Here is a 20,213-nt window from a genome sequence, read left to right on the forward strand (position 1 = left end):
GAGGACATTTCCCCAAAAAGTACAATATTTGTCCCCATGTGCAGTTGCAAACCGTAGTCTGGCTTTTTTATGGCGGTTTTGGAGCAGTGGCTTCTTCCTTGCTGAGCGGCCTTTCAGGTGACGTCGATATAGGACTTGTTTTACTGTGGATATAGATACTTTTGTACCTGTTTCCTCCAGCATCTTCACAAGGTCCTTTGCTGTTGTTCTGGGATTGATTTGCACTTTTTGTTCATCTCTAGGAGACAGAACGCGTTTCCTTCCTGAGCAGTATGACGGCTGCGTTGTCCCATGGTGTTTAGACTTGCGTACTATTGTTTGTACAGATGAACGTGGTACCTTCAGGCGTTTGGAAATTGCTCCCAAGGATGAACCAGACTTGTGGAGATCTAAAAAAAAAATTCTGAGGTCTTGGCTTGATTTATTTTGATTTTCCCATGATGTCAAGCAAAGAGGCACTGAGTTTGAAGGTAGGCCTTGAAATACATCCACAGGTACACCTCCAATTGACTCAAATGATATCAATTAGTCTACCAGAAGCTTCTAAAGCCATGACATCATTTTCTGGAATTTTCCAAGCTGTTTAAATGCACAGTCAACTAAGTGTATGTAAACTTCTGACCCACTGGAATTGTGATACAGTGAATTATAAGTGAAATAATCTGTCTGTAAACAATTGTTGGAAAGATTACTTGTGTCATGCACAAAGTAGATGTCCTAACCGACTAGCGAAAACTATAGTTTGTTAACAATACATTTGTGGAGTGGTTGAAAAATTAGTTTTAATGACTCCAACCTAAGTGTATGTAAACTTCCGACTTCAACTGGAAATGCTAAGAGGTAGATTATGTGAAAGAAGAGCACATATCTGTATAATGTTAGTGAACATGGAAGCATTGTACATTTTCCCTCGGCCAAAAATAGTAGAAAGACCCAGTTTCCCCAGGTATTTTTAGTATTCAGAGGTCCTCCTCTCCCGTCCACACAGAGGCCAAGTCCTCTTTTAAAGAGGCCAAGAAGATAGCCCATTGAGTTAGCTCACAGAATGTTATATAGCCTAGAGTCTCTATGGGCCCCAACCTGTCCACAGAGTAATCTGTATCTGGAGGTTTATTCTCCTCTGTTTTAGCATCATCCTTTGTTTTATCATCCTGTGCTTTAGGATCCTGTTTGTTACTGTCCACAGACACAGGCTTAATGTCCCGAGTCCGAAGACGGGGCAGGGGCTGGGAAGACAGTCTCCTGAGAGGACAGGACAGCAGCAAGCAGCACATTCAGAACACAACTAGCACAATGCAAAACAGGACATTTCACACAGAAATATTTGAGAATATTGTTACAGAATATTATATAGTAACCTACATCTTTTACATTTTACATTACATTTTAGTCATTTAGCAGACGCTCTTATTCAGAGCGACTTACAGTTAGTGAGTGCATACATTATAATTTTTTCATACTGGCCCCCCGTGGGAATCGAACCCACAACCCTGGCGTTGCAAACGCCATGCTCTACCAACTGAGCTACATCCCTGCCAGCCATTCCCTCCCCTACCCTGGACGACGCTGGGCCAATTGTGCGCCGCCCCATGGGTCTCCCGGTCGCGGCCGGCTACGACAGAGCCTGGATTCGAACCAGGATCTCTAGCGGCACAGCTAGCACTGCGATGCAGTGCCTTAGACCACTGTGCCACTTTGACTCCCCATTTCCAGAGAAGCACAATATAGACATACAGTATGTATACGGTGCATTCGGAAAGTATTCAGACCCCTCCCTTCCCTTTTTCCACATATTGTTACGTTACAGCCTTATTCTAAAATGGATAAAATGAAATGCTTTCCTCATCAATCTACACACAATATCCCATAATGACAAAGTGAAAACAGGTTTTTAGAAATTTTTGCACATCTATTGAAAATAAAAAAACATAAATACCTTATTTACATGAGTATTCAGACCCTCGCTATGAGACTAGAAATTGAGCTCAGGTGCATCCTGTTTCCATTGATCATCCTTGAGATGTTTCTACAACTTGATTGGAGTCCACCTCTGGTAAATTCAATTGATTAGACATGATTTGGAAAGAAATACACCTGTCTATATAAGGTCCCACAGTTGACAGTGCATGTCAGAGCTAAAAACCAAGCCATGAGGTCGAAGGAATTGTCCATCGAGCTCCGAGACAGGATTGTGTCGAGGCACAGATCTGGGGAAGGATACCAAAAAATGCCTGCAGCCTTTGAAGGTCCCCAAGAACACAGTGGCCTCCATCATTCTTAAATGGAAGAAGTTTGGAACCACCAAGACTCTTCCTAGAGCTGGCCGCCCGGCTAAACTGAGCAATCTGGGGAGAAGGGCCTTGGTCAGGGAGGTGACCAAGAACCCGATGGTCACTCTGACAGAGCTCCAGAGTTCCTCTGTGGAGATGGGAAAACCTTCCAGAAGGACAACCATCTCTGCAGCACTCCACCAATCAGGCCTTTATGGTAAAGTGGCCAGATGGAAGCCACTCCTCAGTAAAAGGCACATGACAGCCCACTTGGAGTTTGCCAAAAGGCACCTAAAGGACTCTCAGACCATGAGAAACAAGATTCTCTGGTCTGATGAAACCAATATTGAACTCTTCGGCCTGAATGCCAAGCGTCACATCTGCAGGAAACCTGTCACCATCCCTATGGTGAAGCATGGTGGTGGCAGCATCATTCTGTGGGGGTGTTTTTCAGCGGCAGGGACTGGGAGACTAGCAAGGATCGAGGGAAAGATGAACAGAGCAAAGTACAGAGAGATCCTTGATGAAAACCTGCTCCAGAGCGCTCAGGACCTCAGACTGGGGCGAAGGTTCACCTTCCAACAGGACAGCGACCCTAAGCACACAGCCAAGACAACACAGGAGTGGCTTCGGGACAAGTCTCTGAATGTCCTTGAGTGGCCCAGCCTGAGCCCGGACTGGAACTCGACTGGAACTCCCCAAATACAGGTGTGCCAAGGTTGTAGATTCCTACCCAAGAAGACTAGAGGCACTAACTGCTGCCAAAGGTGCTTCAACAAAGTACTGAGTAAAGGGTCTGAATACTTATGTAAATGTGATATTTCCGTTTTTTGTTTTTTATACGTGTGCAACATTTTCTAAAAACCAGTTTTTGCTTTGTCATTATGGGGTTTTGTGTGTAGATTGATGAGAGGAAAAAAAACAATTTAATCCATTTTAGAATAAAGCTGTAACGTAACAAAATGTAGAAAAGGTCAAGGGGTCTGAATACTTTCTGAATGCACTGTACACACCTACAATACACCGACAGAAATATACAGATATACAGATAGTCAGACAGACAGACACGTCTTCCCAGTATGCTGCATTATGGCATGCTGTTGCCATTCATTTAATGGATCACCCATGACCAGATACAGCTCCAATTTTAAAAATCCGATTCATTTATGGGATAACTTGTAATACTTAACGGAACAAGCAGCATAGCCAAACATTTCCAATGCCCAATGTTATCATGTCTTGCCACAACATACACTTTAGGATGGTTGATGATTTACAATTGAAATCAATTCTAAAGGTTGCAGGCATTACGGCTTTCAGTTACATTTCCCTGCAGATGATTGTTTGACTATGCTGCTTTCTAGGTCTACAGCTTCTACAGGTCTACATATTGGTTGCAATAAGAAGGTGTACTATACCTGTTTAGAGTTGGGATGTTCCCTCTGCAATCAAACAACATTGATTACTGACTGGTTAGTTAGGCAGACATCAGTAGGAGGAAGCAGTCAGAGAAGTGTTTGTGAATCATAGAAGTTTGAGACTACATATTATGAATTTGATTTTTTGGCGTCTCATATGGTACATTTTGTTACTCTTGACAACCTAATAAATCAACATTTCTCATGAGGTAGGCCCTATTGTTGACTTCTCAAGGGCTTCATGAACTAACAATGTATTACAAAAGTGGCAAAAGAGCATGTCCCTTTTATAACAAGACATCAATGTGACACCTTAGGGCACTGTCATACGTCACATGTATTGTCTCAAAAACGCACAGTGTACTCTATGACTGCTCCTCCAACAATGCAACAATAGTCCTATGCCTTCCTAGAGGCCTATTCTTTGGTCAGAGACTATTGGTTCATTCCTGAGGTGGGGGACATGCATGCATTGTTCCAATGAGGAAGCCAATCATGCCTGGTTAATGCAAATGGGTTAAACATTTTAAGTGGGATAAACCAGGTGCATGCAACAATCTGAGCACAGCAGTCAATGGTTTGTTTAACTTTGCAATCAATGGTGTTTGTTAGACATGCATTTTAAAGTGAAAAATCGAAGTCTCAGCATCACTGGGTTACTGTTGAATCTTGCAGTCATCCAGAGGACAGACCAGAGAGAGCAACAAAAGTGGGACTTTTGCTGACAGGAGACTAGTTAGTTTCCACTCACACATTCTTGGTAAACTAGGGAAAGTATTTATACTCTCACAGAATACCTGCTTTTGCACATGAGGAGCATTTTTCAGGGGGTTAACAGTGGAGTGGGGATAAAATAACCATATCACCAGGGATGAGAACTGGACCGTTTCGGAGATGGTGAAAGACAGTCCTCTCCTTATTCAGGACCTTACAGACTCTTGTCTCTGTTAGCTCTCATCTCTCTTATAGAACCATCCCCTTCCCCTAATAAGACACCTGACTGTAGATCAAGTCTCCCTACTCTAGTCCTACTATTAACCATCCTCAGCTTAGAATAACAACTGGCCCTAGATCAGTATATATAGGAGCAACACCACATCTCCTCCACGGTACCATGCAGGGCAGGGGACTGGGCTGCAGAGTGTGTGTGTGTGTGTGTGTGTGTGTACCTGTTGGGGTGGGAGGTAGGCAGCATGAACTGGAACTCTACGATGCAGGTGTTGTCCTTCAGCTGTCTGTGTTGGACGCTGTTGAGCTCGTAGGCGATGTAGGCTCTACGTACGTACACCTGGGATGGGGAACACAAGGGAGTTAAAACAGGGTAGAGATCTGGATACAGCAGAGTATCGTTACCTTTAATCCCATGAAATGTCACTCTTAGTTCAGTGGCAAATACTGTTCAATTCCCTGGGCAACCAGCTATTGTGACTTTGAATGCAAAAAAACACTGTCTCCTTCCTCTCACCTCCAGAGCAGCCATCCTGACCACCTGGTTACTGTGGTAGAAGAAGTTAGGCAGCACATCAAAGATGGACGTCTCGGACAGGATCAGTTTCTACAAAGGAGAGAGAATTCAGAATCATTAAAATGCCGTAGACCTCATTCCACTGTCAAATAGCCATCACTAGCCGGCTACCACACAGGTTACTCAACCCTGCACCTTAGAGGCTGCTGCCCTATATACATAGACATGGAAACACTGGCCAATTTAATAATGTTTACATACTGCTTTACTCATCTCATATGTATATACTGTATTCTATTCTACTGTATTTTAGTCAATGCCACTCCGACATTGCTTGCCCTAATATTTATATATTTCTTAATTCCATTCTTTTACTTTTAGATTTGTGTGTATTGTTGTGAATTGTTAGATACTACTGCACTGTTGGAGCTAAGAACACAAGCATTTCGCTACACCCGCAATAACATCTGCTAAATATGTGTATGTGACTAATAGAATTTGATTTGAAACACTTTGAGTGTCTGAATGGCCTTCAGCAATGGCAGTAAAAAGTCAACAACGGCCATGGTCCCTACCTGCAGGTTCTCGATGCAGAACTGGTGTCCATACATGTCGATGGCAGAGAGGAAGATGGACTCCACCTGGTTGTGGCGGAGCTCGTAGGAGGGGAGGTGAGATGCAATCAGCACCTGAGGAGGAGACAGAGGGGAGTGAGAAGATGACAACTCTAACCCTGACCAATCACAAAAACAGGGAGAGACCATTTAGAGAGACAGGAAGTGATGCGTGCGGACCTGGCGGGCGCGCAGTGCCACCTTGGCGTTGGTGGTCTTGCTGAGCTGGGTGAACTCCGTCAGAATGGCCATCAGCTCGTCAGTCAGGGTGGGGTCACGACCACACAGCTGGTCCTACACACAGGGAGAACACAGTCAACTCTGGTCTTAAACACAGGCAAGAAAACACACACAGTCTACTCTGTCAAACACACATAACAAATGTATTTATAAAGAGGGAAGGACTTACAATGAGCATGGTGACCAGGAGGTTCTTCTTAGTGACCTGGGCGTGCGAGAAGATGTAGTTTAACACGTTGGCCATGTCTCCCTTGTTCTCCTCACGCAGTGTGAACACACACTTGTCGTAGTGTCCTGGAATCACACACACACACACACACACACACACAGTATACAGGATTCAGGGGAGAAATCAAATCAACCGGCGCTCAAAGGAAGGTGCAAATGAAATGTTTGTTGTGTAACAATACCCTCATGTGGACAAATAGAGCAACTGCAGTCCTGAGAGAAGACCTTTGAATCCTATTCTTAAATAAAATACCTGCAGGGCTAAAAATCAAAGGCCATTTCCCCTTTTGAATTTTACAGAACAACAACATTAACTACCACAGCTATGCTGATGATACTCAAATATATATGGCTCTCGAACCGTATGACAACAGCTCAATAGACTCTCTGTGTCACTGTATAGAGCACATAAATACCTGGATGAACCAAAATTGTCTACAATTAAACCAAGATTAAAATGAGATTATTGTGTTTGGCAACAAAAATAAAAGAACAAGTATTAGTAAAGAGCTGGATTCTCGGGTCCTTAAAACCAGTGATCAAGTGCGTAATCTTGGTGTTCTGATAGACTCAGACCTCACATTTAACAGCCATATCCAAGCGGTCACCAAAACAGCATTCTATCATCTAAAAAATATAGCCAGAATCAAAGGCTTGGTGTCCCAAAAAGATCAAGAGAAGCTCATCCATGCTTTTATCTCTAGTAGGGTTGACTACTGTAATGGCCTCTTAACAGGACTCCCGAAAAAGACTGTAAAACAGCTGCAGCACATTCAGAATGCAGCTGCTAGAATGTTAACCAGGACCAAGAGAACGGAGCACATCACTCCGGTTCTTAAATCTTTACATTGGCTTCCAGTCAGTTACAGAATTGATTTCAAAGTGGTGCTTTTAGTTTATAAATCTTTGAATGGTTTAGGACCATGTCTGATATGTTTGAAGAATATAAACCGAGCAGGGCTCTTAGATCCATGAACACAGGTTAGCTAGTAGAGCCCAGACTAAATATGGAGAAGCTGCGTTTAGCACTTATGCTGTACACAACTGGAATAAACTACCAGAAGATCTTAGATGTGCCCCAAACGTATCCATTTTAAAATCCAGGTTAAAAACACTTATCTTTTCACGTGCCTACGACTGTGTCGAAACTTAACCACACTGTTTAGCCTCATAGCTTCCTATTTTTTAAATTTTAAATCTTTATGTTATTTTATTTTTTGTATTTTTATTATTATTATGTTTTCATTATTTTTGATAAACATCTTTGTAAAGCACATTGAATTGCTTCGATGTATGAATTGTGCTAAATAAATAAACTTGCTTGCTTGCTATACCAACCCAGGAAAACCCATTGCTTAACATAGCCTGTTAATGTTAGCAGTGGAGTCTAATGTTCCTCACCATTCTGGAACTGGACCTCTACTTTGAGGTACTGTCTAAGCAGGTCCATCACCACGGCCTTCATGTGACCGCGGATGCCACTGCGGTACCTGGGAACAGAGACAAAATGGCATGGTCAGTGACAGAGAGCATGTTTGTGTGCATATGGGTAGCTAGGTATCATCAGGTCATTCAAAGCCCTGAAGCTGAGAGCAGGACACACCTTTGCACCAGCTGTACGATGCTCTGAGTGTTCATGAAGAACACCTCTCTTTCTGACTTCCTGTTCAGAGTGGCAGCATGACTGTCCAGGATGTTGGCAATCTGGAAGAAAGAACAGGAAAAATCAGTCAGGTGTATTCCTAATGAACTCTGCAAATCAACAACTCCATATAACCATAAATAATACAATAACCTGAATAATACAGTGTGTGTGAGTGTGTGTACCTGCTGGCTGGGGAACTGGCAGAGCACAGAGGTAATGTTGCTGGCATACTGCGCCATCTCCTTCTTGATGCACTTCTCTACAGCGAGGGGGATCCGGCCTGACACACTGGTCATGATGTCCTGCAGCTCCAACAGAGGCAGGGAGGGGTCCCGAAGAGTCTTCATCAGCCTCTCCACCCACTCCTTTAGCTGGGGAAGCACAACACATTACATTTTTACATTACATTTTAGTCATTTAGCAGACGCTCTTATTCAGAGCGACTTACAGTTAGTGAGTGCATACATTATTTTTATTTTTCATACTGGCCCCGCGTGGGAATCGAACCCACAACCCTGGCGTTGCAAACGCCATACTCTACCAACTGAGCTACATCCCTGCCGGCCATTCCCTCCCCTACCCTGGATGACACTGGGCCAATTGTGCGCCGCCCCATGGGTCTCCCGGTCGCGGCCGGCTACGACAGAGCCTGGATTCGAACCAGGATCTCTAGTGGCACAGCTAGCACCGCGATGCAGTGCCTTAGACCACTGCGCCACTCGGGAGGTTAATCAACTGATATTGATTAACATATGAACACAGAATACTGCCATCTTTTGTTTTGACATTTTTGTGTGTAGTAGTGGACCACTCTTACCTTTCCACCGAAAAAGAGTTCAGGCAGGCAGAAGCCATTCATGATGTGCACCAGGTGGTCCAGTGTGCTGTGGAAGACCCTGTGGAGCTTCTCTCCTCTCAACGCCACCGCCTGGATGATGGGCAGGGCCCCGTAGTACAGCTCCGCCTGAGACACACACATTACAACATACTTTTAGTCTCACATCAAACGTACTGTATAGCTTTCCATGTTTCCAGTACAAAATCCAAGGAGCATATTTAGTCTAATATTGCTAAATTCCCCAGTGTCAGACACACCCTCCTTTACTGACCTGTTGGACTCTGCTAGGGTCATCTAGCTGCAGCTTGGCGATGACACAGCCAGGCTCCAGCACGGCACCAGCCCTCTTCACATAGTGGATACAGCCCGACTCCACCGCAGTCAGCGTCATCACCATCTTCATCACCTGACACAGAGTTACACACACGATTTACATGCATGTTCACTCTATTAATGTAAACCTCATCTTAACTATACAACTATATCTCACACACACCTCTATCTCAGCGTAACACTGGCCAGAGAACACGTGCCCCCCGTCCTCCACGGAGTACTGGATGAGTTTCCCTGCTGAGGGTGAGCGAAGCAGCGACGGGTCATTCTCCTTTTCAAACACACACGTCTTGTTCCCAATGGTGATACGGTACCTGGGGGGGGAAGAATCTCTTTCAGTCTATTGCCCAATTCCAAATCAACTCCAAGCAAACCCCTCAATATTCCTTTTAATAAAGAATGTATTCTTTCTATCCATCCATCCTACCTGTCCACCTCCTCCTTCATGTAGGTGGTGTAGCTGCTGCCGTCGTAGGAGAGCAACAGGCCCCCGTCGCTGAGGCGATGGACGTCCACCTCTGCTGAGGTGTTGTTCATGATGACCACATAGGAGTTGGGGGACTGACGTGTCACCTTCAGACAATACTTAGTACCCTCATAGATCAACTCCACATCAACTGTGTTGAGAAGAGTGTGCGCGGGCAGCACCTGGCCTCTGTAGAGGGGGAGAGAGGAGGGGGAGATGGTGTTTCTCTGTGTGTGTGTGTGTGTGTGTGTGTGTGTGTGTGTGTGTGTGTGTGTTCTTTAATGCTTAAAATAGTGTTGACCTTTCTAGAGAGTGCAGGAAGTTGGAGACACTGTTCCTCAGGTTGACGTCAGCCACGTGGAGAGCCCCGCTCACTATGCCCAGCATGGTGTCAGGACGCTCCGCCTGCATCTTCTCTGAGATGAGTCTGTCCAGCCAGCCTGTGTCGATGGTGTTGTGCTGGAAGCTCTCCGTCTCCAGCAGCTTGATGAGGTACTCCACTGTGGTCCTGAAGTCTCCTCTGATCGACAGCTCCTTCAGGGCCACCACCATATTACTGAACACACACACAGGAGAGGTGTTACCATACATCATTGGGTGTTACTGACAACAAACACAATTAACTTTACATGATTTTTTTCTAGTGTGTGTGCTCACGAGATGGCCTCCTCTCGGTTCTCTCCCCAGGAGAAGCAGTGGCCAAACTGGGAGTCGGCAAACTCATGCAGGCCCCCGGCCGCTGCCACACTGAAGTATCCCCACACGTTCTTGTTACTGCGGAAGTTCAGCTCCTGCACCGTGCCTGAGCTCGGCTTGAAACCCTCATCAGGGTTCTCACTGGTGATGCGGGCAGCGATGACGTGTCCCCGTGGGGAGGGGGCCGTGGACAGACCCTCAAAGTCAATCATAGAGTCTCCCCAGGGCTGGACCCCATACATCAATCTGATGTCCTTGATACGGTGCAGGGGGATCCCCATGGAAATCTGAGGAAGAAGAAACAGTTACTGTCTGTAGTTCATGTTAAACTAATAAGTCTTTAAAGGAATCATACAATTCACTAATACACTTCTGGTCCAAAGTTAAAGAAGTGAAAATTATAATTGAAGTCAAGTATGTGCTAAATCGGCTCCATTTACCATTCAAAGCTTGAATCTTCACTAACATCATGATAATTATTAACAGTTTAATCAAAAGGGGATTTTTCCTTTCATTTCCTGGCAATACTGAATAATAATATATTTTGTTTGTTTTTAAGGATGGGATTAAAAACAAACAAAGATAACTATTGTAAAATACATTGTGTCAGTAAAATGTATATAGTATGTATAAACTGGAAAAGGAAGACTAAGTGCTGTGGTCCATTAGTTTACTCCAATTAGGGGAGGGATGGTAAGGTTAGGGGAAAATAATAAAGGAAATATATTTTTAAAAGATACATAAATATATTTTAGCTATATACACCCCCCAAAACACAAACAACCGGTAGCTAGGGTTTTAATTGGCTGACTATAGAGGAACATTGGGTCTTGAATTAAACAAGATATTTTTCACTTAGAACTTTCTCCTGGGCCTCCAGAGTGGTGCAGCGGTCTAAGGCACTGCATCGAAGCTGTGTCACAGCTGGCCGTGACCGGAAGACCCATGAGGCTGCGCACAGTTAGCCCAGCGTCGTCCGGGTCAGGGGAGGGTTTGGGTGGCTGTGATTTCCTTGTCCCATCGCACTCTAGCGACTCCTTGTGGCGGGCCGGGCGCCTGCAAGGTGACTTCGGTCACCAGCGGGACGGTGTTTCCTCCGACACATTGGTGCGGCTGGCTTCCGGGTTCAGCGAGCAGTGTGTCAAGAAGCAGTGCGGCTTGGCAGGGTCGTGTTTCCAAGGATGCATGGCTCTCAACCTTCACCTCTCCTGAGTCTATAGGGGAGTTGCAGCGATGGGACAAGACTAACTACCAATTGGATATCACGAAATTGGAGAGACAAAGGGGTAAAAAGTACCAACAAATAAAAAAAAATATATAAAAAAATATATATATATATATATAATAATAACTAAAAATTATCCTATGTACTCTTCCTGGCCAGGGCGCGATAGCGATGGAACTTAGTGTTTTAACGATGCATCGTTCCTAAAAAGGAAGAAGTTGTAACATGCTTTTCCCAAAACACCACGCAGAGAGAAAGTTTGCTAAGTGCTAAACCATGTGTTGATACTGATAGGATCGAACGAAAAGCAGCACTGCTTTCAGATCAGCTTTCGCCATTCATTTACATTAGAATTATTCCACAATTCATTGCACAGACGTTGTTACACATCATGAAATATATTGAGGCAAAAATAACAGAATGTAGCGAAATATAACTCAATTGATTAGACATTATATTTATTTCATTATGATTTAAATACATTGAGTGTACAAAACATTAAGAACACCTTCCTAATATTGAGTTGCGGGTTCAATTCCCACGGGGGGACAGTATGAAAAAAAAAAAAAAAAGAGCGTCTGCTAAATGAAGTAAATGTAAAATGTACATGTACTACCAAACCCCTTTCTAAGGCACTTAAATATTTTGTCTTGCCCATTCACCCTCTGAATGGCACACATACACAATCCATGTCTCAAGGTTTAAAAATCTGTCTTTAACCTGTCTCCTCCCCTTCATCTACACTGATTGAAGTGGATTTAACAGGTGACATCAATAAGGGATCATAGACTTCACCTGGTCAGTCATGGAAAGAGCAGATGTTCCTAATGTTTTGTACACTCAGTGTATATAGGCCCATGTAGCCTATACTGTATTTATCTTTTAATGCAGTCATCTCGGTTTTCATTTGAAGCATTTTTATCCTTCGCTTGTTTGTAACAATTGTAAAGACAGTGGCGTTTATCGCGGTGGAATTTTGCATTTGTTGTCAACTTTGTTCTGAAGTTATCAGCGGTTACAGATAGACAGATAAACAACTATGTTTAGCAGAGATCTTTATATAATGTGACGCGGAAGGGCAAAAAAACATCTAATGACGCACTTAGCTGTTCTACGAGTGGTCTGAGACAGTCGGCAAACAACAAGCGTTATGAAGTGCAACTTTAGTGACGATGATTTTGGGAAAGAGCGCTGAGATTTAGCGATGCTCTTACGAAGGTTCTAACGATTAATTTAGCCTGAAAGGTCCAATGCAGACGTTTTTGTCTCATTATCAAATCATTTCTGGGTAACAATTAAGTACCTTACTGTGATTGTAATAAACATTTTCAAAAATAAACAAACAAAACCAGCTTCTTAGCAAAGTGCAATTTCTCAAGAAAGAATTTAGCTAGGACTTCTGGGAGATGTCTGAGTGGGGAGGGGAAAACTGAAAACTAGCTGTTATTGGCAGAGAGGTTTGGAACTCTTTCTTATTGGTCTATTAACTAACCAACCGCCTGGTGATATCACCAGGCAGACCACAACTCCATCTCACTAAAACAGGCTGAAATTTCAGGCGGTCTTTTCAAAACAGCCCGTACACTAAAAGGGCATTATGATAATTTTCAAAATTTTACAGTATTATTCCAACCACAGTGTGGAAATATATATAAAACACAGGACAATCACGTTTTTGACTGCACAGTTTGGGAAACCGGGCCCTGGACCTTTGTGTATGTCAGAGGAGTCACAGTTTGTTGTATCCCATTGTTGTCTGTCTGTCCCTTCCTGTTCAGTGAGATTAGATAGTGTCTATGCTGCAGAAAGGTGGACAGACAGAGTATATCCCTCCCCCAATGGTGGAGGGATTGTTCATGTTTCTGAACATTAGCTCACTCCAACCTAACCAGTTACCATGGAGACAGAGGCCCGGAATGAAACTCACCTTCGAGAGCAGAGAGGTGTGCATACTCAACAGAGATGTACGACACAGACTGAATGGGATCTGGACACACACACACTGCTGCTGAAACTGACCTGCAGCTGTGCAGCAGGCAGGTTGACGTCGGCCACCATCTCAGTGCAGGGGTGTTCTACCTGCAGACGAGGGTTGAGTTCTAGGAAGTAGAAGCTGCCATCTTGGCTGTAGAGATACTCCACTGTGCCAGCACTGACATAGCCCACCATCTTAGCAAGCTTCACTGCACACTGAGGAGTGAGGAACAGACACATAGTCACAACCTGGCAACCTAACCATAGATTAACAAGTCCATCTGGCCATAGTCCCTCTCAAATTTCAACACATACCCTCTCCATGTCCTCAAACACGTCTGAGGTGGAGATGGTGGCAGGCGCTTCCTCAATGATCTTCTGGTGTCGCCGCTGTACGGAGCAGTCCCTGCCGAACAGGGAGATGGCATTGCCGTACTGGTCGGCCAGGAGCTGAACCTCCAGGTGACGAGCGTGTTTGGCCAGCTGCATCACGAAGATGGGTGAGCCCGGAACTTCTGTCTGAACCTGGGTAGCCAAGGAGAGGGTAGCATGAGGGGTTAGTCAGAATCAAAATCATACTGATCATGTCTTTCAGCCCATCATAACCATATATTGATACTGGAATTAGACTGGACCTCACCTGTCTGAAGAGGTTGGGGAAGTCATCAGCACAGTTGACTTTGCGGATGCCCTTTCCTCCACCTCCCTCTGAGGCCTTCACCATCACAGGGTAGCCCACCACCTCTGCAGCCTTCAGTCCTGCCTCCACATCATAGATGCAACCCAGCTCATACAGATCCGGGGGAACGTTGATGATCCTCTTCTTCTGGTCACTCTCTGTCCACTCTACTGTTAGCCCTGAGACACACACACACCATGGGATCAGTCTCTGACAACACACTTACTTCAAAGCCATCAAGAGTATTCACAGGTACACAGACATACCTGATCCACTCCAGGGCAGGGTTGGGATGCCAGCTGTCTGAGCCACGATGGATGAGGCGATCTTGTCCCCTAGTGCCCACATGGCCTGGCTAGGAGGACCTGGAAGTAGGCACAGAACACAACATCTTACAGGCCAACTCAGACACAGGACAGAGGGGCAAAAAGCAGCATCCATGGCTCTGTGTGTGGCTGGGAGACTCAGAGTAGAGAGGAGATAGTAGGAAACACAGTCTTACCCATGAAGGCAATGCCATTCTTCATGAGCAGCTCTGGCAGTTTGGGATTCTCTGAGGCGTGGCCCCACCCAGCCCATACAGCCTGGAGAAAGCATTAAAAACAGTTCAAATACAGGTTACAAGAGAGTTCAATCACTATTTATATGAAAGTCTACTCTAGGCCTAAATAAATGGATGTCTAGCAGTACCTGCACAGGTATACGCTTGGCAATGTCCAGAATGAGCTCCACGTTGGCGTAGTTGTTGTTATTGGTCCCTCCTGGCACAGGCACATAGTGGTCGGCCATCTTTATATACTCTGTAGAAGATAGTGGGGTGAAAACCATTTAGGTCTGCTCTGCCCATAAAATAGCATGTATAACAGTCCAACATTTAATCTAATCTTTCGTCTCTCAATATTAGCTTGCTATCATCACATCTAAACATCACCCCCAGTGCCAAACCATTTACACATGATAGCATTTTGAGAAAGCCACTCTTTTCTACAAAGCCCTTTCTGCTGAACTAGGTCAGGGTTGCCTGTTCAGTGCAGTGCAGGTCTAAACCAACAGAGAGCCTGATCTGGTCCATTCCTGGAAGCCTAGTGGGTCTGCTTGTTTAAACACATTGGCTGGCTGGAGCTTTGTCCTGACTCTCTCTGGGTCATTAAGCAGAGTTAGAGAGGCTGGATAGAGAATAGACACACAGTTACTCTGTTGTTACTAGTTGTGATGATACCGTAATGTAAAGCTCACCTGCGTTGGCCTTCAGGTCCTCAGGGGTTACCATGACGACAAAGCGGATGGCGCGCTCGTTGCGGAACATCTCGTAAGCCCAGCGGCGGATGGAGCGCATGCATTTGACTGCTGCGATGCCGTTGTTGGCAATGAGGACCTGAGATGGGAAGAGATGTGAGTGGGGGACCAGCCTCTGAAATACTGTATGTCAAAAATGTGGTAAAACCAGGCCCCAGAAGCTAAAGAAGCCCTGGCCTTACCTTCTCGATGACCTTATTCCCACCAAAGCGGGTAACAAACTCGGCGGGGGAGGCCACGGTGAAATCTCTCTGCAGGTCCATGCGACGCCGGTCTCGGCCCTGCTTGACCAGGTGCAGCCCAGACATGCTCGGTCTGTGTGAAGAACTGAAATTACTTCAGCATGAAGAGAACACCGTAGTGTAAGGTTGGTGGGGGTTCACAATCACCCAGCATTTGTCTTCAACATATCATTGTTTTCATTCATCCATAATAACTTCTATAATAAGAAGAAATTAAAGTTCATGCTACAGCCAACATACACAACAAGCATAAGGCTAACGGCCAAACTACACTAGACACGTAGCCTAAGCATACCGCACACGTTGCTCAAGACAAGCGCTGGTGAAACAGTAACTGTGATCCATGAGAGATGTTACACCAGCCATGCAATCAGCACGTGTGTGGAGCGCTGTTGCAGTGTCTTTTTACACTTAAAGTCTAATTTAAGCGTAAGCCTTCCCCAGCCAGGAAAAACACCAAACGAGATCTTTGTCGACCTTGTAGGCTGACTGGGCTACATTTAAATGTTTCTAACAGAAGAAATATGAAAAGCATAACCATGGTAGCAATTGAAAGGGAACAGTTTGGAGATAATGGCAAAATGATTAGATCAAAGTTGAGTACACAACAGTTCTCCTGACAAGACTGAATCCAAATATTACACTGTTGATTTTATGTGCATTTGACATTTACTGTACTTTTTGCTGCATTTGTTGATAAGGAAATCAGAAAATACTCTGGATACATTCAGTAACATAAGCCAAGCCTATTCCCGGAAAATGTTGGGTAGGTGTAACCTAACACAAAAAAATACAAAGCCGGGATGATAAGAGAGCTACTGTGATTAGATTAGTGTTTGGTGTGGTGGCCACTGGCCAGGGCAGAAATGTTTTCCTCCTCAAGCATAACTGCTTACTAATATCATGACACTGCTAAAACTGGTGCTCTAATGGTTACATAAAGGGAGAGGACCATAATTGATCAATGTAAACAGTCTACTCTACCTACAGTAAAAAATACTTGAAATCAATGTCCTTGTCTCCAAGTGAAAGTAGGCATATCTGCCACTGAGGAGAAGACAAAATGTTCTCTCGTTTTTCTGAACTGTGAACTGTACACAATTAGACCTTTCACAACTAAAAAGGTACAACACACCATCACCAACCAGTCACAGGAGGAGCTCATTCCTGAAATGTTGTTAACAGGGTAGGACAAGCTGCAAGCGTTTCCTCTGAGGGAAAAACAGGGCCCCTAAACTAGGTTCCACCCTCAGAGAGAGCCAGTGGGAGGATGGGGAGGAGGGATCCAGTCACCCAGGAGGGCGTGTCAGAGGCAGAGCCCCCAGTCTGTGTTTGGTTGGCTGCTGTGGCCTGACACTGCACTGTTGCATGATGATGGCATGCTACAGAGACACAGACAGAGGCCTCTGAATGAAGCCCCAGAGAAGGAAGCTCCCAGAGAACGGCACTTCCCGTCATCTGAGCTCAGCTGAGCTCCCCCTTGTCCTACGGGAGAGAGCTGTGGGCTCTGCCTCTGCCAGTAATTCCAGTTTCATCATCAATCCTCACACTCCCAATCACATACTCAAGCCCAACCACACAGGACAGGTCAGCTGTAGAGAGCTGTGAAACTAATCACTGAAATGTGAGGTGCTAAAAAAGGATAAACAACAAAAACATTCCCCTCTGTCAGAATGGCACATCATAACAGCCTGCAAACTCAGTTAATCCCATACAGACTGTAGGTAAATCCTTTAGCATGATGTTCTTTAAATTTAACTTGATATCTGATGCACATTTCAATCGTTTTCTTTCTATCATGCCACAAAATGATTGCCCCACAGCCTAATATAAGAGTGTGTACTGTACACTGCTATTTTCCAATCATGGCTTTGGAAAGTAGTCCCAGGTGTGTGGAAAGAGTTAGCTGACAGGTGAACAGTATTGTGGGTGGAATTGGAGACAGATATTTACTTCTTTGTCAGTGTTCTGTCCCACCACAACACTAAAACCCTACTGCTAGAGTGACTGTAGGCCTGACTCTCACATGAGTCTATTACAACTATTCAATTACAACAACAACAGCCCAGACCTGTGGCAGGCATATAGTTGAACCAAAACTCACTAGAATCGACTACACACAAAAAAACAGAATTTGCAACAAGAAAGACTGAGAAACAAATCTGAACACCATTCTAAATGAAAAGCCTACTGAATGTGTACGAATGTTGCCATATTCTTCTGGCCAGCACCATATCTGCCAGTTATTCACATCTGCATTCACAATGTCCATTCTCTAGAGCCTAGTCCCTGTGGCTGTAAAAAGAGCCACTGAATACAAAGGAGAGCTGGTGAGGCCAGGCTCCAGGGAGGGCTCAGAGCTGAGGTTGTTGGCAATGGGACAGCAGTAGGGAGGGCAGTCCTCCTAGAACACACAGCTCCTCTATAGCAAGCAGGCAGGGTGTGAAGCTGGCCTGGCCATGTTTTTCACACACACCACCCACCCACAGCAGAGAAGCGAGGGGGGCCAGCCAGGGAGAGAGCACTGAACTGAACCCAGTGTTCTCCTGCTGCTGCCATTTCAGAATATTCCCTCCAGACTCGTCTGATGGAGACATATCTGTATTGGAGGTTTCTCCATCCCATACGACTGAGGCCAGGTTGTTGCGGCAATCAAAACTATGCAGTACCATTTTGTATAATGCATTGAGATACTGGTAACCTCAGTATAGACGCTATGATTAAACAACTCTGTGTGGTTGTTATTTTTTATTTTATTTAACCTTTATTTAACCAGGTAAGCCAGTTGAGAACAAGTTCTCATTTACAACTGCGACCTGGCCAAGATAAAGCAAAGCCTGGATACACAACACAAACAGAGAGGCTCAGGGAACATAAAACAGAGAGAAAAGCCTGGGTTCTGACCTCATGTGGGGCCCGTCGATGTGGTCAAAGCCCATCTCATAGGTGCTGTTCTCTGAGCTGAGGCTAGAGGTGGGGGATATGGAGCGCTCCTTCTCCTCCAGTCCCAGCGTCAGGTCTGGCTTTCCCAGGATCTCATCCTCAGAGTTCTCCTCCGACACAGAGCCGATGATGAAGTTGGAGTGCAGCGCAGCAAGGTTCGGGGCAGCAGCCTTATTGGCAGGCGCATCCTGCTGTGCCATGGCTGGACTGTCACCACGTTGGCAGGCTGCGAACACTGGAGGGAGAGGAGTGGATGAGGGAAGTCAAAACCACAGGTATTTATAAAGCTGGAGATTGGGCTGAGTCCTCAAGTTAGTCAGGGCCACAGCGTGATGACACCAGGCTGTCCTGGCATTGGCTGCTGTTTGTCAGATTGCGTCAGTGAGTGGAGTTGCACAGAAATGATGCTGATCCTGCATTCATATTGCAAGACATTGCAAAAGAATGGTAGAGGGCATTACCTCCCCATCCTCCTTATATAAAATGCTTACTGTAACTGTAATATATTTACAATATATTTATATACACACATATACAACAAACTCCAATCCAAAACCACTGGTTTGAAAGGCATGGTCTGCATTGATATTAGTCTTTGAGAGGGTATAATTTGTTGAAACTGCAACTGTGCACGAGCAGAGAAACCAGAACAAGACAGACACACCTTGCCAGTATTAGTTTTAGCTGCTTGCTGGACCTGAAAAACAAGCCCAACCATGCAGACAAACGTAAGCGAACAGCACTGAACATAGACATACCCAAAATGATAATAAATTATGTTTTACGACAGGGCTCTAATGATAATGATGGGAAACAAATATCGCCCCGCACCCTGGCCCAAAAATTGTGAATCGGATGGGAATCCTATGTCGAATATGTCGAACAAGCAAGTTACATCAAATCATGCTAGCAATGTTGTGTCGCGTTATGGCCAACCATAATCCGATAAATCCAAAAGCACTCGTTAGTCTGAATACAACCCTGGTTGATGTCAATGAGCAGTGTCTCACAAATAGTTAGTTACTGGCTATCCAGTTAGTTAGCTAGAAAGACAGACCGGTATCTTGCTAGCTAGTACAACGGCATGCGAGGTGTACAGACAGCTAGCTAGCTAGCAAGATACCGGTCTGTCTAGCTAGCTAACGTTACTGTAACAGTGTAGTTAGCTAGCTAATGAGCTTATCACCTAGCTATGCTAGCAAGCTAACGGTTAGTACTCAGTACTCACCGTGTGAAATAAACCGACAAGCAATCCTGAATCGTTGATCCCAAAAGATCGGTGATTATTTATTTAATTCACTCTGGTTTCAGACATGTCTTTCCAACCGGTGATGACAAAAAACACATTATGATGAGCTATTTGGACTACGAGAGGCGCATTTGACAGTAGCGAATGGTATGATGCGAAGATGGGTTACTTTTGGCCATTCACCTCTGACCTTGGCTGTGTTGCAGCAGAGGGCCAATCGGATTGCGCAAAAATATCCGAGTTGGGCAGAAAGAGCCAAAACTGGAACTGACTGGGAGGAGGTGTGCCCAATAAGAAAACCTTTCTACTGTCCCACGTGTTTGGTCCAGTATGGCCTGATCTGGACCGCCTATCCTCCCTGGCAGGCTGGCAGTCATTTCTGATCATACAGT

General features: G+C 44.9%; 1 protein-coding gene across 7 annotated transcripts in view; it reads right to left on the minus strand.

Annotated features, from left to right (window-relative positions):
- The window catches only part of LOC121579901 (acetyl-CoA carboxylase 1), a 45,635-nt gene extending 25,726 nt beyond the window's left edge, over positions 1–19,909 (minus strand). For 2 of the 7 annotated variants that reach the window (XM_045224363.1, XM_045224359.1), the window contains exons 1-25: positions 19,801–19,908; positions 18,534–18,807; positions 15,570–15,723; positions 15,328–15,466; positions 14,782–14,891; positions 14,594–14,675; positions 14,358–14,456; positions 14,053–14,270; positions 13,728–13,937; positions 13,458–13,628; positions 10,175–10,500; positions 9,819–10,073; positions 9,479–9,706; positions 9,215–9,365; positions 8,990–9,124; positions 8,698–8,844; positions 8,063–8,251; positions 7,839–7,939; positions 7,637–7,725; positions 6,177–6,301; positions 5,948–6,061; positions 5,729–5,842; positions 5,154–5,243; positions 4,858–4,976; positions 3,689–3,712 (exon numbers count right to left, since the gene is read on the minus strand). In XM_045224363.1, the coding sequence (XP_045080298.1) occupies positions 3,689–3,712; positions 4,858–4,976; positions 5,154–5,243; positions 5,729–5,842; positions 5,948–6,061; positions 6,177–6,301; positions 7,637–7,725; positions 7,839–7,939; positions 8,063–8,251; positions 8,698–8,844; positions 8,990–9,124; positions 9,215–9,365; positions 9,479–9,706; positions 9,819–10,073; positions 10,175–10,500; positions 13,458–13,628; positions 13,728–13,937; positions 14,053–14,270; positions 14,358–14,456; positions 14,594–14,675; positions 14,782–14,891; positions 15,328–15,466; positions 15,570–15,723; positions 18,534–18,772 (3,629 nt within the window). In that variant the 5' untranslated portion in view covers positions 18,773–18,807; positions 19,801–19,908. Of the gene's footprint in view, positions 1–3,688; positions 3,713–4,857; positions 4,977–5,153; positions 5,244–5,728; positions 5,843–5,947; positions 6,062–6,176; positions 6,302–7,636; positions 7,726–7,838; positions 7,940–8,062; positions 8,252–8,697; positions 8,845–8,989; positions 9,125–9,214; positions 9,366–9,478; positions 9,707–9,818; positions 10,074–10,174; positions 10,501–13,457; positions 13,629–13,727; positions 13,938–14,052; positions 14,271–14,357; positions 14,457–14,593; positions 14,676–14,781; positions 14,892–15,327; positions 15,467–15,569; positions 15,724–18,533; positions 18,808–19,800 lie in introns of all 7 variants that reach the window. The other 5 variants (XM_041894869.2, XM_045224360.1, XM_045224364.1 and 2 more) reach the window with 5 other exon arrangements.
- Between the last annotated feature and the right edge of the window lie 304 nt (positions 19,910–20,213).

The sequence above is a fragment of the Coregonus clupeaformis genome, chromosome 13 (assembly GCF_020615455.1).
Source record: "Coregonus clupeaformis isolate EN_2021a chromosome 13, ASM2061545v1, whole genome shotgun sequence".
In the NCBI taxonomy this organism is placed as follows: Eukaryota; Metazoa; Chordata; class Actinopteri; order Salmoniformes; family Salmonidae; genus Coregonus; species Coregonus clupeaformis.